Source organism: Petaurus breviceps, unplaced genomic scaffold (genome assembly GCF_028583685.1).
Source record: "Petaurus breviceps papuanus isolate PSGF00001 unplaced genomic scaffold, PetGlider_PUasm1.0 91133, whole genome shotgun sequence".
Taxonomy (NCBI): Eukaryota; Metazoa; Chordata; class Mammalia; order Diprotodontia; family Petauridae; genus Petaurus; species Petaurus breviceps.
Window position 1 is genome coordinate 9,460,033 of NW_027187419.1, and position 26,123 is coordinate 9,486,155.

The window sequence follows — 26,123 nt, forward strand, 5'->3', positions numbered from 1 at the left end:
GTTAAGTTATTACCAGCATTAATATCAATGAGGTACTTTTTTCAAACCTGATTGATTAACAGCAAAGAAAGAAGTAGATTTTTGTTTGTTAAAGGAAAATCTTCTTTGTAGTATTGTTCCAGTTTCACGATATGTTGTGGCAGAACCATCTCAAAGAATTCAGAGTCACACTACTTCAAATCCAACTATAGGCATATTTATTGAGATTGATGCCTCCCCTCATTGAGTGGGATAGGTTCCTAGAGGAACCAGCAACTTCAGAGAAAGGAAGAAAGATTTTTATAGGTTAAAGATACAATTACATAACAGAAATTGTGAATATTAAAAAGGCTGGAGGGGTTTGTTAAAGAATTAGGCTCCAGCCACAGTGAAACTGCACATGGGATTACCCACACTGCATACAGAAAAACCCATGGGGGGCATGTATGTATGTATGTATGTTTGGTGATGATATAATAAGCCTCTCTATGTCATAAGTTCACCTAAAGGACAGCTTTTACTGTTACTGAACAGGTGCCTACTTAGGGGAAGTCCCTTCTATTGTTTGGAGGTCTGCTCCACATCCTGCTGTGGCATCTTGGTGGTTCTGCTTTCTGATTGGCTGATTATTGTGGTCCTGTCTAAGACTAGATGGATGTGGTTGTGGTTGAGTGCATGGACACACCCGCTGTTTCTGTGGGAAATATGAGGAATGGGTCTGGGGGCAGTGGCTAGCTAGAGGCAGGGGCTGGGATCCCATCACATGGACACGCCTGCTGTTCTGTGAGAATATCAGCTTGTGGACACACCTGTTGTTCTTGTGAGCCCAGTGAGGCGTATATGAAGAAGTTAGGATATTGAGGGTGGGGAGGTGTGAGTGGCTAGGTAGCGGCAGTGGGCCTGCTGTTCCGTGGGACCTATAAAGAAGTTAGAATATTGGGGCTAGGGGCAGCTTTATTAGGATTCCATAGATACAAAATATCTTTAGGTCCTAGGAGATGTCCCAGTGGGATAGGTGGCTCATGCTCCTACCACTATCATTCTCTAATATTATTCCGAATATTTCTAGTGCTTATTGATTTTTAGTAGGACATCACCATAAAAAGGCTTTGAATCCTGTTCTTGAATTTCTCCGACTGGAAGCCCTCAGTGGCCATGTAATCCAACTCCTTCATTTTTTTTCTTTTTTTTTTGGAGGGCAATTGGGGTTAAATGACTTGCCCAAGGTCACACGGCTAATTTTAGTGTTAAGTGTCTGAGGCTGGATTTGAACTCAGGTACTCCTGACTCCATCACTGGTGCTCTATTCACTGCACCATCTAGCTGCCCTACTCCTTCATTTTTCAACAGAGGAAACTGAGGCCCAGAGAGATTAAGTTGACTCACCCAAAGACTCTGAGGTTCAATAATTAATTGTCAGTGGTCAGATTCTATTGGATGTTAAACTATGGAACCAAGAAAAAAGCTGAGGATCAGCAAGTGTTCTGGTATAAGCTGCCAGTTTATTTAGTTTATTTATAAACAGGGTGGTTAAGATCTAACTCTAGTCTTTCCCCTCTCCTCAAAGTGAAATGCTGTGAACCAAGAGTGGCCGATAAAAGTATATCCTCAACCTGTCCTGACATGTTTTCTTATAGTCAGTGTTACCTAAGTCAATATAGGAATCAATAATCTCCATCTTTTTCCATGTATCACATTTCTAATGGTTGTCACAAACAAGAAAATCCTGACTTGTCACTGGCTGTAGACAAGAAACAGACTGAATCATTAACATTGTTTTAGAGATTCTCTTAGTACCCTAACTTCCTATACTTTGTGCATCTTTTTTGGAAATAATTAATATCCATTCTGTTTACTGAGCATTCCATGGTAGGCCAGACATTGCTGAGACTTGGTCCCTGGAGGTACTTATAGACTAAAGAAATATTTTGCATTTTGAATGTGGCAAATTGTCCAAATAGAATTCACTTATTTTAGTTTTGTCTGACTCTCTGTGACCCCTGTTGGGGTTTTCTTGGCAAAGATACTGGAATGGTTTGCCATTTCCTTTTCCAGCTCATTTTACAGGTGAGAAAACTGAGGCAAACAGGGTTAAGTGACTTGCCCAGGGTCACACAGCTAGTAAATGTCTGAGGCCAGATTTGAACTCAGGAAGATGAGTCTTCCTGACTCCTAGCCCAGCACTATCCATTGTGCTACCAAGCTGCCTCCAATTCATTTATTCATTATACTTATCAGGAGTCAGCCTCATACAGTAGCTACAAAGCTGGGTCTTGGTGTTGGGGTGACCTGAATTCTACACTCTCCACTGCCATGCTACCTGAGTGACCAGGCCAAATCATTTAAAACCATAAGGCCCCAGGCAATTCTTGTAATGCAATAAATCAAAGAGCATTTGCCTGTAAAGGAAGTTTCCTCATTCAGAATATTCTTGTAACCATAGAAATCACAGGACTAAGAAAATAATATATCCATATGATTGTATATTTATCACATATAGTGATTACATATATATTTATCCCACATGGAATTATATATTTATCCCATATCTTATATTGTTTAACTATTTCAAGTATTTAAATATGTTAGTCATTTCATAAATTAGTGTGTTTTGAGGGCAAGGGCAGAATCAAGCATAAATAAAATAGACCTTGGAGTGAATAGGGTTGAGAAATGTGGGCTTATTGATAAATGGTGTCACACTGCATGGTTTGAAAGTTTAAGTAGAAATCTGAGATCAGAAGAACAATTAGGTGAGAAAGGGCTCAAAACATAAGTAATAAAAACAGAATCCAGGTCAGAAGAAATCGGGATTGCCAGCAAGTCATTTAACTTCTATCTAGAAGTTTGAGTGTCCTCATCTATAAAATGGGAATAATACTTGCACTAACTACCTAACAGGGTGCTATGAGAAAGGCACTTTGTTAAGGCATTACACAGATGTTAGTTGTTGCTGTTACTGATTGGTTTTACGAAGTGCGTTATGTGTGCCAAATGAGTGAATAGACCTAACCATAGTAATTAATAACTGTAGTACTGTGTACTATGGTACTATGTCACTGTGTTACATGGTACTAACCATAAACAGCAGAATAGCTGATCAGAAGAACAAGAAATTAGGAGGACTCAAGCTGGGTCCTGAAAAGTTGACATAGATAGGTCCAACAGAGAAGAGAGGGATGGATGCAGGAACAAGTGGGGGAGGGGATAATATGAACTCCCGTGTGGAGGTTGGACTTTCTGACATAATTATTGCTTCTCTTTAAAAAATATTTTTTTTGGAGCAGCAGGGATCAGGAACCCAGGCAGCAGCAGTCCACCCAGACAGAGAAACATGTATGGGCAGCCAGAAATCAAACAATCAATACATCAGCAAGCATTTATTAAGCATCTGCTATATGCTGGTAATCAAGCAGGATCTTGGTGTGGAGTTAAACTATTGCCTTAGCCAGAGGACTGGGTTGTTTTGTTTTTTTTTTCCTCTTTAGGGTATAACCCAATTCCCTAATTGTGTCTAGAATAGGACCTGGCAAGTGGAATTAAATGGGAGCACTTGTAGGGAATAAGGTGTTAGTTGTGAAGGAATGGAGCAAGAACTGAAGTGTCCACAATGTTTAGCTCTAATGGGTTGAGAAAAGGGTTAACTCAGTCTCAGAATCTTGCTTGGCTCTCCATGTTCACTGTCCAACTTTTTAATTGGGATCTGACTCCTGGTGCCCCTACCTTTTACTTGGCTTCTAGGCTTCTTGTAACTCAGGGTTTTATTTTTATTTTTGAAAGAGGATCAAAAATGTATAATGAGAGTCTTGCCTCCACATTTTACTCATGGTTCCCAGGTCCTGTAATGTCTTTTTTTTTCCTTTTTCCCTCTTTACTCTATCTACCCTACATTAGCACCCAGCTCTATTCTTTTGACCTTTTATAGTACTTGACATCTTTTGCCTTTGCCCCTATCAAGTAATGTTCCCCATCTACCCTCAGCCCTCCCACACCTATTTTGTGATTTTTGTTAGTTTTTTGAAGTCTCAACTAGACTATAAGCTATATGTGTGTATATGTGTATACACATCTTTCAGAAAATAAAAAGCATTTACTTTCTACTACTGTGTTCCTTTAAAAAAAATTCTTATGACAAATATGCATAGTCAATTACAATAAATTTCCACTTTGGCCATGTTTAAAAAAAATTATTTCATCCATCAAGTCCATCACCTTTCAGTCAGGAGGAGGGAAGCTTACTTGGTCCTTGGGGGTTGTGGTTGGTTTTTAAGTTAGCTCTTAAAGGGCCTCCACTCTCTCCTAACCTCTAGTCCAGGAATGAGAACATTTGTTCAGTTGTTTTTCACTTGTGTCCAACTCGTCATGACCTTATTTGCTTGCCTTTTCCTTCTCTAGCTCATTTTACAGATGAGGAAATTGAGGCAAACAGGGTTAAGTGACTTGCCCAGAGTCATACACCTCAGGCTTGATTTGAACTCAGGAAGAATAAGTCTTCGTAACTCCAGGCCTGGTGCTCTGTCCACTGAGCCCTCTAGCTGCCCTCTTGAGCACACAGTAGGGGTCATTAAAATCGTGCTTAATTGAATTGCAAAGGCATATGTATTTACTTGTTTACTGTCTCTGTGGTATTCACTTTGCTTTTGTTTCTCTCCAGAAAATGAAAACACTAGCAGAGAGGAGAAGGAGTGCTCCATCCCTCATCCTTGACAAAGCCCTGCAGAAACGGCCCAGTAGCAAGTGAGTCAAGACTATTTCTATTTGGCTTGAAGTATTTTGGGAATTTTGATTTTCTTGTTTAAAGAGGATCAAGAATTTGGATGAAGAATTTGGTTCTAGTGGGATTTCTGTATGTAACTAGGCCCTTCTGAACAATAGAATTCTCTGCCTCATAATACTGAAAAATTTGATTCTGTTTTGAGTTACAATAAAAGATGTGCCTCCTTTATGTGAGTTCTGAGCATCAGTCTGTATCAAATGAGTTGAGATGGTTATACTGAGGCAGCTAAGTAGTGCGGTAGATAGAGGACTGGACCTGGAATCAGGAAGACCTCGGTTCAGATCCAGCCTCAGACACTTACTAATTATGACCCTCTGTGCTTTAGTGCCTTTTATTGTGAAATTACTACATTGGTCTAGATTCTGCCTAAAGTCTCTTCTAGCCTGAGAATTCTATGACTTTGGAAAGACTAACAATGAGTCAGGCATTTTGACCCCATATAGTTTCAGTTAAGCAGCTTACCTTGGTAGATGGGTGTCATCAGTAAGGTTAAAATGCTCATTTTAGCCATGTGCCAGAGGGCCACTGGGGTATATTTAAGTTCCTTTTGGAATGGGATTTACTGATAATTGGATAGATTACCTTCCGGAAAGTTAAATGTAAGGATGTTTTGGCAAAATTGGATAAACGATGGGGAAAAATCTATAGAATGGTGAAACATGAACACTTCTTGTACTTTTGAAAAGTTGTGTAGAAAACAAATTTTTGTTAATTGAATTGAGTTTTAAAAATAGTGGGACACTGGTCTTCAGAGAACACTATGGTGAATTCTTTTGAAAAGAGGCTATTCACCCCATAATTTATCCATCTTTTGAGTTCCAATCTTAATTTGCCAGGTTTGCTTAAAATGACTTTTTCTACAATTGAAATTTTGAGACAGCGCACCCTAGATTATAAGTAGAGTTTTAAACTGAACAGTGCTGCCTATGCTTGTGCTGACTTTGACAGAATCTTCCCTGCTTTGCTACTGTGATTGATTTTGCTGGTGTGGGCAGCCCCTCCACGGCAGGTTGAAACCCCCTTGATAACTTTTCATCACATGCAGTTCTTGTCCAAGCCTTTCCATAAATCCTCCATAGAGGAGTCAACAGATGGGTTAAAGAATCTCTTCTCATTTAAAAAAAAAATTCCAGTATACAGTGCTTAAGTGCTCACTATACCAAAGCACTAGTTCTTAGGGGAACTAGAGTACCATTTCAGGTAATTATCTGATATCTCTTGTTCTCACAGACCAGCTGATAGTCTGTTCTTACATATGTGTCTTTAGGAATGTCTCTTAGACCACCTTTTGTACATTTTGGCAGTGTGATTAAGCCTCTTTTGTTATACCATGTGTCTTTCTCTTGCCCCCTGAGTTATGTAATTTTGATTCTCCTGAGATCAAAGAGTTCCATCACCCATCATGACTGGGAGAATATTAGTGTTGAAAGGAAGGACTTTGGGGACAGTTTTGGGTCATTAAAAGCACTACACAAGTTCTCAACTAGGGTCCAAGGTGAATTCTTTCTGTTCTATTCTGGCACTAGCTTACTGTCCATAAACATATATTGTTAGACTGAGTTGATGGCCTATCTGCCAGGCTTTAGGCTTTTCCAACCACTCTCTTCTTTAAAATAATATTTTATTTTTTCCTAATTACATGTAAAGATAATTTTTAAGATTCATTTTAAAAAATTTTGAGTTCTGAATTCTTTCCCTCCCTCTCCTCCTCCCTCCCTGAGATGGTAAGCAGTTTGATATAGGTCATACATGTGCAGTCATACAAAACTTATTTCCATATTAGTCATGTTCTGAAAGAAGACAGACCAAAAAAAGGAAACAAAATTTTTTTTTAATGTGAAAAGCAGTATGGTTTGAACTGTATTCAGAATCCATCAGTTCTTTCTCAGGAAGTGAATAGCATTTTTCATCATGAGTCCTTTGGAGTTGTCTTGGATCATTGTATTGCTGAGAATAGCCAAGTCATTCACAATTGATCATTGTACAATATTACTGTTGCTGAACCACTCTGTTTTTAAGTGTAAATGGGTTGACTAGTTCCTTTGCCATTATCATGTACTCCACATCACTGAGGAAGCTTTGTAGTGTTTCAGGGTTTGATGCCCATTTATATGAAAACATTGGGTGAATGTTGTAATTAATAGAGATTCCTCTTCTTTGAGAGTCGGTATAAGTCTGCTTGCATGACTCTGACAGACACCTTAGGTACATGTCTACTGTTTCTAAGTTGCTTGATGTCAATCCTTGATGTCACTTATTGAATAATTATGAGCCTAGCTAGAGATTAGAATGGGGCAGCAAGATGGTGCAGTGGATAGAGAGTTGAACCTGGAGTCAGGAAGACTCATCTTCCTGAGCTCAAATCTGGCCTCAGACACTTTTAGCTGGGCAAATCACTTAATAATATTTGTTTCAGTTTCTTCATCTGTAAAATGAGCTGGAAAAGGAAATGGCAACCCCCTCCATTATCTGCCAAGAGTGGAGTCACGAAGAGTCTGACATGACTGAAAAATGACCAAATAGCAAAAAGAGATTGGTATAAGACCCAGCTAGTGAAATCATCTGGAGAGTAATTGTAGGGAAGGGGAATATCAAACAGATGTGGAATATATAAAAGGTCTGTCAAGTATTTTTTGTAGGGCTCCATTCTTCCCCATATCATAGGGGAACCACCACACTTGGGCACTAACTGCCTAATGCCCAAATAAGTATGATGAAATCTTGGTGTCACCATACCTGCTGTTTAGTAGGCTCTTAATAAATGCTCATTTGCTTGATTGATTGATGTAAGAGGAAGGAAATGGGAAGAACAGCTAGACCTGCTGAAACTCATGGAATAGAATCTCTTTTGGTAGCAACACAATTTTAAAGGCACTTAGGGATTGGTTCTTAATTGCTCTTTGGAGAAGATTCCAAATGAAAGGAAAGGATCACAGATAATGCTTTTATTCAAAAAGTAAAAGACATCCACGCCTACTTAGAGGGCTGCTTTTCTCATATCTACAAAATCTTTGAGAATGCTCTGTATGCTTTGAAGGTTTCCTTGATGACAACATGAGAAGCTAACATTCTCTTGAATTTTTCTATAGCAGATCACATCTTTCTGGTCATGTGACTAGCTAAGTTAGAGACAATGTAAGATCCCATTGTTTCTATTGTTTATTGATATGTAAAAAGCATTTGACTAGGTAGATCCATATATAATCTTGAAGGAACACTCATATAATTTGTTTCCTATGCATGCATTAAAATTAGATGTGACTCTGTGACAGATATAATTACAGAAATTATACTGCTCTACTTGTGCTAAAGTTAGCTCAATTACAAAGCTGCTAATAATCTATTTGTGGCTTTGTGTGTGTGTGTGTGTGTGTGTGTGTGTGTGTGTGTACATATACACACACAGGCACAGATATACACACACCAGGCAAAGTAGTGAAACAGTGAACATTGTTCTGGACTTGAAGTCAGGAAGACCTGAGTTCAAATGTGACCTCATATATTTATTAGCTCTGTAATCCTGGGCAAGTCACTTAACCTCTGTTTGCCTCAGTTTCTTCATATGTAAAATGATGATAATAATAGTACCTACCTTCCAGGGTTGTTGTGAGAATCAAATAAGATAATATCTGTAATACTTAGTAATACTTAGCATATAGTAAGCACTCTATAAGTGTTAGCTCTTACTATTATTATTCCTATATCATGTGTATGTCAGCTTCCTTCAATCATTCAGCATGCTTTGAGGCTGGTGAGTGGATGACTTAAGGGAATACGGACTAATTCTGTGTCATCTTAAGAACAATATAACAAGGAAGCTTATCCTGCTAGCAAATTATATGATGCATTTTCAAAGCTAAATAGAAATTATTTTTTTGATTATCTACTGAATTATCTGCACTAATGGTTTCCCATTATTCATGTTGGCAAATGAGAATTAATTGTATCTGTGATGTTTGGGCACCATCTGGGCATTTAGGGTAAGAGTATTTGAGGGACTTAATTTAGATGATAGGAGCATAAAATTAGAATCATTGTGTCAGATTTAGAGCTGGGGGAGAAGACCTTAAATGACATCTAGGCCAACTTCTTCGTTTTACAGATGAAGAAACTGGGGCCCAAAGAGATTAGGCGACTTGCCCAAGTTCCTACAAGAATTAAGTGGTGGAGCCAGGAATAGAACCCAGGTTCTATGATTACAGCGTATCAAGTTCTAGATTGGCAGACAAATGAAAATGTGAAAGGTGACTTTGAATCTCCTTAGTGACTAGGAGAATGGTGTTGCCATCAACAGAAATAGAGATAAAGAGACAGCTTTGGGGGAGAAAAGGAAAAACTTAATTTTGGACATGTTGAGTTTGAAGCAGTATTTATGTGAATATCTAACTGGCAGATGGAAATACAGAGCTGGAATTGTGAGGGAGAGGATGGAGTGGCCATATCCATTTGGGAGTCTTCTATATAAAGTTGAAAACTAAAGTCATGAGTGTTGAGAAAACTACCAAGGAATAGAACCTAGAGGACCCCGGACAGAAATTGGAGACATCCTTGATTTAAGGAATTTCAAGAAGCTGAACTCAGTACAGCAGACAGATGGAGCAACCAGAAAGGTATGAGAACAGGAGTGTTTATTTCACAGAAGCTGATGGGAAAGAGGATGTCCCTAAATATGGGGGGTGGTCAAAGGGTCAAAAGCTACATAGAATCACAGAGGTTAAGGATCGAGTATATTTCAGTAGAGTGGTGAGAACTGAACCTCATAGCTTGATAAATATTTGAATTAAAATGAATTAAAATTGCTTAATGAATATTTGTTGAATTGAAGACATTTAATTAATGGAACAATGATTTCAGAAGGTCACAATAGAAGGGTGAGTGGGACTTGAGATGAAAGTACAGATGGGGTTTATGCCTATGTGTGTGTGTGTCTGTGTGTCGGTGTAAGGAGTAGGAAGTTGAGGGTCAACTTCAAAAGAATGTTAGTAATAGAGAAAGAAAGATTAATGAGCAAGCAGAAATGGTTAATGGAAAAGTTGTGGTTCCCTTTAGAATGTTTCTTTGACAGTGATTCTGTAGTCTAAGTCTCTTGTAGGCATTATTTCTTCATCTATAAAATTGACACACCATCGTCATCAGCCTGGTCCCTCTCCTATGTCAAGAATGTTATGCATGTGAAGGTATCATGACTTGAACTTGGTTCCTCTAATTTCAAGTCCAGTAACTCTTTTTGAGTCATGTTCTTGAGCCCTCCCTTTCATTATAGTACTAGATTTATTTTTCCATTTTTGGTACATTTCTGCTAAGGAGATCCCTATGGGGATGACCTCTGAAATGAGCTTGTATAAACCTGAAAACTATAGATATACCTTATTCTACAGAAAAGTTATATTCCAACCCATTTGATTACGAAATCTTGCAGATGAAACTATACTTTCCCCTGGAAATGGGAGTGTGCTAAATAGTATAATTCTGTTTCCTCCAATGATTCTGTTCTGCATAAGGAATAGGGGCTCTTTTTGATTCTTTCTGGAAGGGTTTATATCTGAGGGTGTGGGTAAAAGTTACAAGTAAGAAAAAAATATTATATCATATATCATAATATCAAAGTATCACAAATTATAGCTAACTAATAGCTCCAGGCTAGAGAGCTGTTGGGATAAAAAACATTTCACTTTTTAAAATTACAGAGGCAAACTTGAAGATTACTTCCTTCTTATTTCAGAGAACCTAGTCAAGGAGTCATTGTATATTTCCCATTTAGAGATATAGCTGTGGGCTCTAATTTTTTTTTCCTTCAACTGTGTAGGAGAAAGCAAGTAGGAACTCAGGGTTTGTGGGGTTTATCTAGCTTGGAAGAACAGCAACTTAGCACTCTCTTTGACTTGTTTGGAAGCAGTCAGAGGACTCTTATTCAATAACAGTCAAAGCTCTGGGTGCTGAGACACAGATAAGCTGCCTGGTAATGCCCAGTCCATGGTTCCTAGGAAGCTATCAAATTATACTTCAGTATTTCTTTCTTTGATAAGTATGCATGGTAAGGATTTTCTGTTTAGTGACTGCTATATTTAGCTACTGTAATAGTTATTGATGAAAAACAATAGCTTGAAGGAGCAGAAAATTGATTATAAACCTGATAAGCCAGAGTAGAGAGCCTTCATAGCACACCCTGGTAAAACTGGTTTGGCAGATGGGCTAAACCAGGCTGAGGGTAACCAGCAGGCCTCAAACCCATCCATGAGTTAGGGGGATGTTACCCCAAGCATGTGAAGACTTCCTCTGGCAGAATGGGTGGATAAGAACAGTTTGTTACAATGGCCATGAAGGCAGCTGAAGCAGCCACTATGGAGTGCTTAGAGCTTGGTCAGACATCAAAAATGCCAAGGTCATGCACTACCTCCAGGGTTGTGGACAGTCATCCTGACTTTTCGTCTTGCCACTGGACTTTGATGCCTGTGGGAGAGAGGGTGAGGCAGATGATTTTGTACAGTTCTGCCTCACTTAAATCCAGCTCATTATTGAGTTAAAATGTCACCCAGTGATATCACTGGTCCTCTTTGGAAAGAAAGGACAAACAACAGCCATGTACTAGGTGCCAGGAGTGCAAATATAAAATAAAACAATATCTTTCCTTTTGCCACTTGCATTTTACTGGGAGAATTAAAATGTTTTTTGATTTTTTTAGTACCAGAATTTGTTTTAGTACCAGCCTTCCTCAGAAATAGCTACCCTTTCTGCTTGGGTCCCTTTGCCTCCCCTCTAGGATGATGCAACTCAGGCATTCCCAGGGCAGGAACAATAGGGGATGACATAGCCACCTGTTGTTTGCCTCTTTTGAAGAAGCAAAGCAAATGGTAGTATAGGATGAAGAAGTCACTTAATCTCTCTAGGCCTCCTCTAAAATGAAGCGGTTGGTCTAGCTGCCATTTAAGGTCTCCTCCCCCCACCTCAAAGTCTCTTATACAGTGATTCTAAATCTGTGCTCCTATAATCTAAGTCTCCCAAATACTTTTACCCTAAATGTCTCTATCCATGTAAATATGGAACTGAAAGTGTGGGGGAGAGGCTGCTCACACAGGTTCTTAGATCTGCTTTGATAAAGGAAAGCAACTCAAAATGGGTTAACAAGCTTACTTTAATCAGTCAAATATGTATCGTTTACCTAGTTCAGGGGGAAAAGGTCAGCACCCTGTACTTCAGAACATACAGACAGAATTATCAAGACAGAGAAACAGATCAAGTAGACACTTTTCAAACTGTCCAACCATTACATCCATACCCAATCAACATCTAGGTTTCAACTTCTGGGTTTTTCAAAGCCAGGGGGGCTCTGGACAACGGCTTCCCAGAATCCAGATTAAATCACAGAACACTTCTCAAAGTGAGCCCCAAAACAAAGCTACACATCAGGGCTTATATAGCCTTCTCCTGGCTCAGAGAATGTAACAACCTTATTGACTCACTGGCCAATCAAGAAGTATCAACTGAAAAACAAGCCTCCCACCCCAGGCTCCAGGTGCACTTTAGCCTAGGGGCAGGGAAGATCTTAAAAATTTACATTCCCATTACCAGTGTCAAGGCAGCTTCACTTCTAGGGTCATAGCTTTCCAGCATTGGTATGTTTAGGTGCTGAATGATATGAACCTGAGTACACATGAGAGGGCTACATTCTGTTTTGGGGGAGAGATAGAGAGGTGAGGTATTTACACACTTATCTGACTTACAGACTTTATTGAAAAGAATTTCCAACATTGGCTTCTACCTATGAACAGCTAGTACTTGCCTGGGAATGAGTCAGTGGTTGCCCAGTCAACAAGCATTTGTTAAGTTCTTAATATGTACCAGATCCTATATTAAAGCATTTGTTAGAAAGAAAAGCCAAAACAAGATCCTGCCCTCAAGGAGTTTACATTCCAGTGGGAGAAGGGGAAAAACATACTATGTACATACAAGATGTGTACAGTGTAAACGAAGGGTGATCTCAGAAGGAAGGCCTGGTCAGATTTGAGTTGGGTCTTGAAGGGAAGAGGGGAGGAGGGAGAGCATCACAGGCATTGGGGACTGTCAATGAAAAGGCATGGCATAGAAAGACGGGGTGTCCTGCGGGAGGAGCAACACAAAGGCCAGTGTGGCGGATCACTGACTGAAGATACGGAGTCAGGTACAAGAAGACTGGAAAGCTAGGAAAGGAAAAGGTTGTGAAGGGCTTTTAAAAGCCAAGTAGAATTGTATATTTGAGCCCAGTGGCAATAGGGAGGCAGGCAGTAGAGTTTGAATAGGCAGGATGATATAGTCTGAACTTAGGAAGATCATTTTGGCAACTGACTGGAGAATGGATTGGAGTAAGGAAAAGCTCGCAGCAGGGAAACTGTCTAGTTCGGACTGGGGAACCTGCGGCCTTGGGGCTCAAAGGGCTGCACTTGAGGACCTAGAGGGCCACATGTGACCCTCTAGGTTGCAGGTTCCCTGCCCCGATCTGGTTTCTACTGGGGTCATTCTGAGTAGGAGGATGAATTTGATGACCTCCCATTGTCCTACTCATGTCTTTCTCACGGTGGCACACATTGCTATGACAATACTACAGATCCGGTGAGATGTAGGGTAATTTCAGTGAGTGGAGTATTCCTGAGCATCATAGCAAGGATCTATATATACTTTTGGGTTTTCTGAGAAGACTGCTTAGGGGTAAAAAAGAAAGAAAAAAGTCATTGTCTTGAAATCTCATTCCTGTGTACTGACTTCTTTTTAATTCTTTGTCCTTATTTATACCCCTGGGCTTATCCTAGAGCCTTAACTAGAGTAGGTTACCTGGGGTTTTCCCCCAAGGTGCTAACATGGACAAAGTGCTTTCTTACCATGTTGTCCCTGAGCCTTGCCTCAGTCTACATAAGTCTCTTGGCTGAAAGGCTTCCTGGTTATGACTCAGATCACAGCACAGAGGTCTAGGTGCCAAGACAGGATAAAAAGTGTTTAGAGTGTGAGATTAGAAGTTAGAAAACCTGGGTTTGAGTCCTGGTGCTGCCGTTTATTAGCTGTGTGACTTTGACAGTCATATAACCTCTCAACTTTAGGGGATGATAATAGTACCTGTATTAGAATATAGGTTCTTTATTTAAGTAAGGATTGTTTGATTCTTTACACTTGTAATCCCAACTTCTAGCTCAATACTGTACATATAATAGACCCCAACTAAATACTTGGTATGGACTGATAGATTTTAGTGCTCTTGTGAGGAAATATATTGTATATAAAAATGCTTTGTAATCATAAAACACTGTAGGAACTTAAATGATCATTTTTATTAGTTAGGTAATGGTGGTGGTGTGGTGGCAGTGGTGATTGTGGTGGCAGCAGCAAAAATAGCTTTAATCTTTTAGAACTGATAAGGAAGGAACTGTGAATTCAAATCTTAAGGTAATAATGTTCTGAGTTTATGCTATCATTTATTAATTTTAAGCTGGAAATTCTGCTACCTGAATTTCTATGCAGTATGGTTTATTTTGGTTTACTTTTCTGCTTTTAATGAGACCTCTGCCATTTTTAGCTATACAGCCAAGCAAAGTTTCCTCTGAAATACCCAGAAAGAATATGAGCATTTGGGGGTGTTTTAGGTTACTCAGTGATGAAGTTTCACAAAGTGCTTCCTGATCCTTGGAGAAATAATTGGCAAACCTCAGTCCTCCCCTACGGAGTGAGAGCCCAAGAATGGCCGCCTTCCCCACAATGAATTGGCTGGTGGGAGGGAGAGACTAGAACTGCATCTTTCTTCTTAACCTCAGATTTAATCTTTTAGCTAATGAATATGTAGGAAACTTGTAAAGTGTATGGTCTTTTTTACATCAACAAACAGCCCTAACCTTGAGGAATTTCAACATTATGGGAGAGTGGAATGCAGTGAAATTCTGAAAGACAGCATTGAACAGCTACTTTGCAGACTGGTCAGCTTACTTCTTACTGTTTCAATGTGTTACTTTAACGTGTGTGTGTTGGGGGGTAATGTAATTTGAGGCAGGATATAAATGTGAATCTATATAAATAAAAGACTTTTTAAAAAAGTATTTTCAATTGTATTTCCTTGAGATACAGCAAGGATTAACTATTAAAATTAAGTCAAGGGGGGGCTAGGTGGTGCAGTGAATAGAGCACTGACCCTGGAGTCAGGAGGACCTGAGTTAAAATCTGGCCTCAGACACTTAACGCTTACTAGCCATGTGACCTTGAGCAAGTCACTTAATCCCATTGCCTTGCATTCCCCCCTCCAAAAAGCAAAAAAAAAAAAAAATTAAATCAGGAAGACCTGGTTTTAAATTCTACCTCTGGGACTTAATAGATGTGTGACCATGGACAAATCACTAAGCTTTTCCTGAATCAGTTTGCTTCATCTAGAAAATGGTGCTCATAGGATCAAAAATTTAGAACTGGAATTGACTTTTGAGGTCATTTAATCCTAGATCTAGGGGTGGAAGAGAGCTTAGAAGCCATCTGGTTCCACCCCCTCATTCTATAGATGAGGAAACTGAAACCTTCCACCTCCCTCCCAGGCTTTTTGTGAGGATGAAATTACTTGTGTATGTGCATGTGTGTATATTACATATGTATGTGTATATAGATACACACACTGTGTGTTTATATATGTGTGTGTATTTATGCAAAACTTAAGTGTCATATAATTGCCAACTAATTATGATTATTCCTTACCTTTCAAAAAAACACAGGCCCAGCATTGTTTTTCTTCTCATGTATCTTTCACCTTAATATGGATTTCTTCCCTTCTCTGTTCTATATATTAAACTTCACTGAATCAATAAACTTTTAGATGTCAGAGCCTCAGCCTCCTCCACATTTATTACAGATCCAATCCTGTTATAATGTCCAGACTCAGAAAAACTCTGTTCAGGGTGCCTGTCTTTCTCGAGTTGATGTGTTCCTGAAGAATTGTGTGTAAATCAAATACTTTTTTAAGTATGTTACAGGATTTCGCTGTATAGAAGCTATATCAAAGGAAATCTGTTTTAGCGAAGAGCAATTTGTGTTTGGGGAATCTGAATTTCTATAATTTGAATTTGTTTTCTACTAGGTTGTAACTACGTAACTTTTCATATATTATGGGCCCCTATTACAAGATGCTCAAGTACCAGCTGATGACCAATTTATTTCAAGTGGTATTTGAGACCAAATGATTAGAATGACCTCCAGCAGGAGTCTGGAAGACCTGAAGAGTCCTTATTTCCCACCTTGGGGCAGACTCATTACCCTAGTACCACAAGTAACTCTGACTAGAGCAGTTAAAGACATGCATTGGTAGAGGCAGTTTCCTTACAGGGAGTGCCCCACACCAGAGAAATTACAGGTTCTGACTCCCCTTCCTTCTCTTGACTCCTTCCACCCAAATGGAAGTAGTGTATTATCACCATTGAAGCTCTTGGAGTTCCCAGTAATGGAATTTTACCTGTTTTTATACAGTATGAGTAAAATAACACAGAACTGGTGTGGGGGAGCATTGAGGCATCATCAGAGAATCATCTCAGCATTTTTTGCTTCCTGGTATTAAATACATCATTCTGCTCTAGCTTTGGCAGGGAAGCCCTAAGGTTGCTACCAACGTCCCCTAGTTACTTGTTAATGGGTAATAAATGACTTGTAGATCATAAAGTTCTTATCCAAAGTTAGCAAACATCTGCAGGGGATTTCTAAGGATCCTCGCATTCAACAGCTGCTGCACCTCCATTTTTATTGAATTGAGGGAGCAAATGCAGAGTTTAGAAAGCAGAAAGCACTTCACCTTCACCGGTTTGTGTTTGGACCCAGAATTTTATCTCAGGTATCTCCTAGTCAGCCCACAGGATCGTACATGAAACAGAGAGGCAACCAGGCAGTAGCACAGGTCTTGGGGAATTGGAAGAGATTATTCACGATATTTGTACATGGATGCCTTTCTGACAGCTGGAGGTGGTAACTATTCGCAAACGCTCTGGTGTATGGCAGCTGCCAGCAATCTTGAGCACTGAGCAGGGCAGAGGTTTTCTGAGGTGAGTGGTTAGTGTAGGTCGGAGCACAGACAGGGACTGTTACTTTTAAAACAGTACTGCATTCAGTCCTATGCTGTGCTGCTGCTTCCCTCCAAAGCGATTTACCAGGCTTTGGGAATATTTCCACTGAATCCTTGCTGAGGGAACAGTGAACATCATGCCAAAGCATGATGTTAGAAGACTGCTACCAATCTATGGCAAAAACTTACTCTCTCCCTTCAGAATTAGAATGGGATGGGATAGAACAGTAACTTCTGGTGTCTCTATCCTGTTCTCAGACCACTGACCAACACTAATTTTGTCTCCAAGGGACTTCTCTGGTTATACATTTGTGGTTCTGTATGTAAGAAGTAGGGGAAGACTCCCATTTAGGAAGGGAGGAAGCACACTAATTAAGCATTTATTATGTGCCAAATGTCCTAAATCCTTATAAATATTATCCCATTTAAACCTCAAAACAAGCCCGGGAGGTAGGTGCTGTTATGAATTCCCTACCTTCCTCTCATTTTAAAATGTAATGAATCTCAATAATTGACGGGAAATTGTTTTATACTGTAAGAATTCTTTCACTAATATAGGAATATTGCATAAATTTGGTCATAATCAATTTCTTCCACTTCATATTCAGGAATGGAAATAGGACAAACTATTTCCCTCTAGAAGATTGCTGAAAATTCCAGGAAAAGGTTGTGTTAATTAATATGTTGTTATTAGGTATAATGTTCAGTTTATTTCCTGACATTTGTACAAAACATGTATCATTGTTGGGTCATTTAAAAGTTATAGCACATTTATAGAAACTTAAAATCTATTTATACTGCTCCTCCTTCCATATTTTCCTTCTATCAATCATAAGGGGAAGGGAAGGGAAAAAGCATTTTTTAAGAACCTACTGTGTACCAAGCACTGGGGGTTCAGAGGCCTCTCCAAGGGCTCTTCAAGCTCTGAATCTACAATCTTAGAATCCTATAACCTGTTTTGCCAGAGAGCTTTTGAGCTGGAATGAATTAGGGGTTCATACAAATTCAAATCCACAGTTTCATTGTTGGACCCCATACTGCCCAGAGGGAACCAAATTAGCTGAAGAGAGAGCATTAGGAGAAGAAACTTGAGCACTAGGCAGCTATTTACGAACTGAATCATACTTCCTTATGGTCTGCTCACTCCTGCCTTGTGTAGCTATGCTTCCTTTACTTATTCTGGAGTCTAGGGGTGGGGAACCTGTGGCCTTTTAGGTCCTCAAGTGTGGCCCTTTGACTGAATCCAAACTTTTCAGAACAAATTCTCTTAATAAAAGGATTTGTTCTGCAAGACTTGGACTCCAGTACCTAGAAGGCCACATATGGACTCGAGGCTGCAGGTTCCCCACCCCTGTTAGATTATTGCCCCATTCAGCCAAGTATGCTGGTGCCTTTGAATTCTGCTGATTTCACAATCTCATTTCCTCTTTTTCCCATTAATGCTTGTATGCCTCATAATTTTGGTGTTAGCTGATGGCAGCACACTCACAAATGAAGGGTTCATAACTTTCCATCTTGAGGTATCTTTTAAAAGTGGCACATCCTTCCATCTGGTTCAGTTTAGAGATTGGTCTATCCAAAGACAAGGAGATCAGGTTGAGTGATTTCATGAGGTCCCTTCTCACCCTGTCATTATTGGATAAGTCAACTTAAGAAAAGGTATAATTTTGGTAGGGAATATTTTATAAAAATCATAAACTTCAGTTTTGTAGGTAAAAGGTTTAAAGGTTGTAGGTACAACCTTTAAAAAAAATAAGCTTTTATATTTTGATAGATAGAGACTTCTATAATGCTCTTAAGGGAAAAAAATTCTTCAGTAGGTACCTATTGTATTTTGTTTACAAAGGAACGATTTAAGAAAATTCTTTTCATTGTTTAGATTTTGATATTTCTGTTTGCATTTGTTAAATACAAAAATATGGACTTAAGGAATACCTTGTTCTTTTTGCATTGAGCTCAGATTTGTTATTGGGTGCTAACTAGAGCTTCCTTTCCACCATGGCAATAAACTGTGCTGACCTGTTATCTTAGGGAGGGTTGGTGCCCAAACACTATTCCTAGTGTTATGTTACACCATGGGCCATTTGGCTGTCCATGAAATCTATTCCTATGTTTTGGACAGTGTGTTCTGAGTTATTAATTGAGAGATATAGGGATATTCCAAGATGAAGAAACGAATACCAACATAAAGAGGAGATGAATAAACATTTCTGGAAAAGACCCTATGTAGAGTTTAAACTGCTCCTGGGAAGATATATGAGACTGTCCTAGAAATTTTTAAAATACTTAATCAATTGATGGAATTAGTGGCTGTCATTAAGCAAAAAGTTACAAGGAAACCAATAAAACCTTCCTCCTTTTTTATATAGAATGTTCTATACTTTAAAAAAACAGTTTCAGGAATATTCAGAATGATTGTGTGATTGGTTCTTGGTATATTGTTCTACTTCTGTATTTTGTTGTCAAATCTTTGGAAAATAATTCCAAGACTCCCTGACATTTTAGTGGTCACTTCCAGGGCACAATTGATAGATGGTAGTATAGTTCTATCCACTTGTAGACAGATTAATATTATACTGTAGTCACAAGAAGAAAAAGGGCAAGGGAGGGTGGATGATTCAGTTCAAACCCATTACTACTGTTTCGAAACAACTCCAAGACTTTGAACAGCTAAAGATGAGTAAGTTATGCTATCTTTGTGTCCTGGAAGCAAATACATTCTTTTTTAAATAAATGTTTTATTGATGTTCTTAAAAAAAAAAAAAACACTTTTCTGTTATTTCACAGACTCCTCCCCAACCACTTCCTTCTAACGCTCTTCTGTCCCCACCCAGTAGAACCATCCTTTACAACAATACAAAAAATTCACATTAGCCATGTCTAACATAGTATGCCTTAGTCTTTACCTATAGTCTTCACTTCTCTACCAAAAGGAGGAAAGCAATCACATTTTTTAACATGACTGTCCTTGCTGTGTTTATTTTTTTAATGCTACCCATAATTTCAATCTTACCATTGAACAGAGAAGAATATTTCACCCAGAGGTTCTAATTATTCATCCTTGTAGGATGGAAAAGAGTACTTCAATCCTTCAATGAATTTGTGATGTGGATAGATTGCAACCCATCCATGCCTTTTAATCATGCGTGGTTCTTGCCCATGACTTCTCATAAATCCTCCATTTATTCAATATGGCGGAGACCTCCTTTTGGGTCATTTGAACATTTTGAGGGTACCAGTGGGGCACTTGAATCTGTCCATTTGTTATCCTTTGCTCATGACATGACCCACCCCACCATCTTTCCAACCAAATTTTCTGGATGAGTTCCCTTTTCCTATTTCTCTCATGCACATCATCTTTGGTAGCATTTGGCAGCCTATGTGTCCCCACCATCCATTTCCCCATTGTCCTTTGGGCCACTTGGGATTTGTGTTGCTTGGTAATTTATAACTGATATTTCATGATTTGTAGTCATACAGTATCCCTGGGAGAATTTTGGTGTTTAACAATAAGATTTTTGTTCCAGAGAATAGCTTGGGGTCATTGAAAATAATGTATAGATAGAACCCACAAAATGACACAGAGAAGCTAACCTCCCTCTGAGGACAGCCCAACAGGCTGGCAGGAATCAGCCAGTGCAGCACTCTGGGAGCGGACCCCAACCCCGAGCAAACCAGCGGACCAGCCGCCTGCTGGAGGGACTTCAGATCACCAGCAGCTGTGGCTGTTTCTAGAATTATCAACACATAGATACTAAGGACAAAGTGAGAGGTCAGTGCAGTGTGGACTTTGACCCAGTAGTTGGGATTGTGTTGGCCTCTTCCCCAGGGGTGAGAAGCTGCTGAGGCACATGGCAGCTTTAGCTCCTGGCCTGCAGAGTGTAGGGGGACCAAGTGATCAGTCTGAGGGGTAATTTCTCTTGTTTTAACCTGCTTGGATATGGATTGTGGTCTAGGGTAGAGGTCCTGGGGTGTGTGACCAGCTTGCCAGAGTGTGTGGAGGCTTCAGAGAGGGCACCCAACTAATACCTCCAGCAGCTGAGAAAACCCCAGCATTTGGTACGAAGCTCCCCTGTTTGGAAGCAGAATCCTACTGTGTCAAAAAGTCCAAAAGTCAAGTAATTGAGTGGTAACATGAGTGGGCAAAGGAAGCAAAGTAAATAGAGCAACCCAACTTTACATTCCTATTTTGTGGACAAAAAGGATCAAAGCATGGAACAGGAGGAAGACAGTGAAGTCAGAACTCCTGCACCAAAAGCTTCCAAGAAAAATACAAGCTGGTTACAGGCCATAGAGGACCTTAAGAAGCAGATAAAAGAAGTGGAAGAAAGATTGGAAAGAGAAATGAGAACAATGCAAGAAAATTTTGAAATGAGAGTCAACAACCTGATGGAGGAAAATAACACCTTAAAAAATAGACTAACTCAGATGGCAAAAGAAGCTCAAAAAGGCAATGAGAGAAGAATGCCTTAAAAAGCCAAATTTGCCAGATGGAAAAAGAATCATAAAAGCTCACTGAGGAGAATAATTCCTTCAGAATTAGATTGGAGCAAATGGAAGCTAATGACTACGAGAAATCAAGATGCTGTTAAACAGATCCAAACAAATGAAAGAATAGAAGGCAATGTGAAATATCTCATTGGAAAAACCAAGAAAATAGATCGAGGAGAGATAATTTAAAAATTATTGGACTACCTGAAGGCCATGATCAAAGTAAGAACCTAGAAATCATCCTCCAAGAAATTGTCAAGGAAAACTGCCCTGATGTTTTAGAACCAGAGGGCAAAATAGAGGTTGAAAGAATCCACAGATCACCTCCTGTAAAAGATCCCAAAAAAGAAAACTCCTAGGAATATTATAGCCAGGTTCTGGAATTACCAAATCAAGGAGAGAATATTACAAGCAGCCAGGAAGAAATCATTTGAATATTGTGGAAACACAATCAGGGTAACCCAGGATCTGGCAGCTTCTACACTGAGGGATCGAAGGGCTTGGAATATGATATTCCGGAGGTCAAAAGAACTGGGATTAAAACCAAGAATCACCTACCCAGCCAAACTAAGTATCATTTTTCAGGGGAAAATATGGTCATTCAGTGGAATAGAGGACTTTCAAGCATTTTAATGAAAAAACCAGAGTTGAATAGAAAATTTGACATTCAGATACAAGAAGCATGAGAAGATAAACAGGTAAAAGAAATCATAAGGAACTTATCGAAGTTGAACTATTAACATTCCTATATGGAAAAATGATAATTGTAACTGATGAAACTTTTCTCAGTATGAAAATAATTGAAGGGAATAGAAATATATATATGTCTATATCGGAGGGTATATGGGCGTACGAATACATATGTGATGTGTGTCTATATGTTTACAGGTATACATAGAGGGCACAGGACTAATTTAATAGGAAGGGATGATACTTAAAAGGTGAAATTAAGAGGTGAGAGAGGAATATAATAAGAGGAGATGGGGAGAGACAGAATGGGGTAAACTATTTCATATAGAAGAGGCAAGGGAAAATGGTTACAATATAGGGGAAGAATAGGAAGGCAAAAGGGAATGGGTCAACCTTCTTCTCATTGAATTTGGCTTGGGGAGGGAATGACATACACACTAAATAGGGCATCTCACTCTACAGGAGAGTGGAGGGGAAGGGGATGAGAGGGACAATGATGGAAGGGAGGGCAGGCTGGGGGGGAGGGAAGTTGGAAGCATCCACTCTTGAAAAGGGACAGGATCAAAGTAGAGAATAGAACAGGTGGTTGGTGGGATAGAAGGAAGGGAAATATAGTCAGTCCTTTACAATATATCTTCTATGTTAATGTTTTGCATTAGCTACACATGTACAACCTATACTGAACTGCTTATCTTTCCAGTAAGGGTGGGTGACAAAGGAGGAAGGGAATGAATCTGGAATTCAAAGTTTTAAAATCAAATGTTTAAAATTTTATATATATATACTATTATTAATACTATTTTACATGTAATTGGGAAATAATATATACAGGCACTGGGGCATAGAGATCCACCATGCCCTACTGGAAGGTCAAAGGGGGAGTGGGGGAAGAAATGGGAGAGAGCAGATTGGGGGAGGGGATATTCAGTAGGAATGCTGTTTTGGGATGGTCGTTAAGGGAAAAACAAGGAGAAAATTTGTAACTCAAAATCTGGTGGAAATGAATGATGTAAATCAAAAGTTAATAAAGTATTTGAAAAAAGAAAAGAAAATACTTTATAGTTTTCCATTACATAAATGGGGACAGCAATCCCCTTGAGTCTTGCAGTTTTGTAGGCTATGGGACCAAGCTAAGTTTTTAATATCCCAACTCTCAAAGAAGTAAAGGGAAAAACTGAGGCTGTTGAAACATTAATTCAAGACCCCCTTCCTTTCCTAAGAATTTTAGCACTTAGATAATTATCATTATATGGTAAGTCTTTTTGGTTCAATAATTCACAATTCTCCATTCTAGGTTTCTACTGGCACAGACATGCCTTTTCACTAATGTCTTAGTGATGTTATTGAGACACATGTTGACTTTTTGCTTTTAGAAAAAACTCACACAAAATACAGCTTTTCCTGAGTTCAGTCCATTTAGATTGTTTTAGTCTTTAAAAAAAATAGGAGTAAATTCTAAAAATATTGGTTTTGTAGATGAGGTCAAGAATTTTGGTTTGATCACTGTTAAGAGTGACACAATCATTTATCTTAATCTTTTGGTATTAGAGTCCCATGGCACAAAGCTGATTCATTTTGGTTGACTCATCAAAAACATGATCATACACAGTACACATGGTAGTAGGCAATGTGTTACCCCATTTAACTCTAGGCAGTGTGCAGTTGTTGATGTAACAGGACTGAAAATAAATGAAAACATTGGCTGTGACCTACATTAGTCAAAGCCAAGTACAGAATGCCAAGTGGGCAGAGTTTTGAACTTTTTTTGAGTTGTGGCATTTTTATTTTTTATTTTGTAATATCGCTTAAAATTGCCCTCTACCTCCTAAAAAAGTACCCAGGCATCTAACCATCTAGATTGCCCCCCAAAAATCTTTAAGTGAATTTAATAAATTTTAGTTAAAACTTTTTTAAAAAAGAATTCTGTGATCTCTTGAGGTAGTTGAGAACTTGGAAACTGAGTAATAGTGATCTCCACACTGAGGATGGTGGCTCCAAGAGCTGGTTCAGAGGTGACTTTGGACCAAATTAAACAGCAGGCTCTTTTCTCCACCAAGGCATTATCAAAATGACATTGACTCCTGGAGATCTCGGACAATTTTGTTTCCCCATGGATTGGCTACAGCAAGTGACAGTGGCAATCAGAATGAATGTGGAATTACTCTGCCACCCAATATCTAAAATCAGCCCTTGGCATCTTGTCCCAAATTCCAGAAATGTGAAAACATTTTTTATTGCATGGTATGCCTTTTGGATAACCTGGCTTGGCATTGACTAGTATTAATCCAGTTAGTGGGTTTACAATAGTAAAGATAATTATGTGATGATGCTGAAGTCCTGTCTGTCACTAATAACCTTGAGAGCAGGGTCTGTGTCACTTCTGCATTTGTATCCCCCCAGTGCTTAGCACAGTGCCTGGTACAGCTGATAGGCACTTAATACTTGTTGATTTGTCCTTTTGTGGAGAATATATAGTGCTGTACTGAGAAAGAACAACTTAGGTTTTCATCATGTATTGTAAAAGTGTGCTATGGAAATTCTATGACCTAATCAAGACCCCCAGCCCCAGTAAAGTAATAAAGCATAACACATCAAAACACAAATGGTCTTTACATTAAAATGACTATTGAAATATCCATTGGTCAGTTTTTCAGAGTCATTTTAATAGTCAGTTCCATCTGGATTAAGAATGAGAGCAACACTAGAATTCTGTTGTTTTGTAAATTGTTGCCTTGAACCCTGAAGCTATTTTTATAATGACATGGTAGTATAGGTAACATTTCAGCAAAACTGCAAATAAAGACAAACTTAGTTCTTTGACTTTAAAGGGGCCTTTTCAATTAACTCCTGGATTTGAATTCCCTGTCTTCCTGCTGGGTTTTTTTCCTGTGTTTTGGTTTAACACATAAGTTCTTCATTTGCTACATAAAAATGAGCTTATGGTCATGTTTATGCACCTGGGCACTGAAATGAATTGATTCTTTTGGACGTCAGGATCTGCTGCTTCTTATTAAAAGAAAAAGAAGATGAAGACAGGGGAGCAGAGCTCAGAAGTGGTTGCCCACTCCCTTCCTCCTCTCCCCCACCTCCCCATTTCCGGGCAACATTCAAATTCAGGTATATGGTATGAGAGTACTTTCACCAGCTTAACAATTCTCCTCTGATTCCCTCTTCATTAGTTGTCATTCTGTATGTCTTCCCATCAAAAGTCATTCTTACTTAGAAATGACATATTGGTAGTCTTCATTGGAACATTTATTTTATAGTCATGAAGCCCTTTGAACTGAATTTAAAATTTTTTGGGTGTAAAAATATGGGCCTCAAATCCCAGAGAGTTTATTGTACTGAGATATTTGGTTCTTAATATTTAAATACTTCAAAGAATTATAGAATTGTGGAGCTAGAGGAGATGTTAGAAATTATCTAGTGTCACTCAATACTATCCTCATTTTACATATGAAGAAACTGAGGCCCAGACAGATGATGGGAATTGCCCAGAGTCATATTTTATGTGGAAGAACCTTAATTTAAAACCAGGTCAGATGATTTTCTAGCTAGTGATCTCTGTTATACCATGCTTATAAATATATGCTTTTAAGGAGTACTGATTTTTTGGGAGGTGGAGGTGGGGGTATCTTTCCATTAATCCAGATGCACACTCCGAGTAGCATGGTGAACTTGGAGCCAGGGAGATTCCCTTTTGGATATTTAATAGCCCTGTGACCTTGGACAAGTCACTTACCTTAAATCTCTTTTATCATTTGTAAAATTGGGTAACCCAATTACAAACTCATACACCCATAGTTTAGTTGAAAAGACTGAATAAGATAATCTACATAAAATGCTTTTCAAGCCTTAAAGCTGTATAAATTTGAATGATGATGATGATGCCACCTTAGTAGGCAATTTCATGAGTTGCTATGGCTAGGAAAAATCCATCATCTCAAGGTGAACCTTCTGGTGTGTAGCATCTCCCTACTCAGCAAGACTAGAAGTCAAAGTTTCACACTCATATTTAAAACCTTTCCAACTTGATAGAACTGACTGGAGTTCTTAGCCCCTCCCTGAGCATAGCCCTAGAGGGTTCACATTCATTGCACCCCCTTAAAGAATCATTCAGAGTAGGTCTTTACTGGAGAA

The 26,123-nt window shown here is 39.0% G+C and overlaps 1 protein-coding gene across 2 annotated transcripts in view; it reads left to right on the top strand.

Moving 5' to 3' along the window:
• The window catches only part of ARHGAP20 (Rho GTPase activating protein 20), a 176,209-nt gene that overhangs the window by 13,487 nt on the left and 136,599 nt on the right, over nucleotides 1–26,123 (top strand). For both annotated transcript variants that reach the window (XM_069080433.1, XM_069080434.1), the window contains exon 2: nucleotides 4,634–4,716. In XM_069080433.1, coding sequence (XP_068936534.1) covers nucleotides 4,634–4,716 — 83 coding nt within the window. The remainder of the gene's footprint in view (nucleotides 1–4,633; nucleotides 4,717–26,123) is intronic.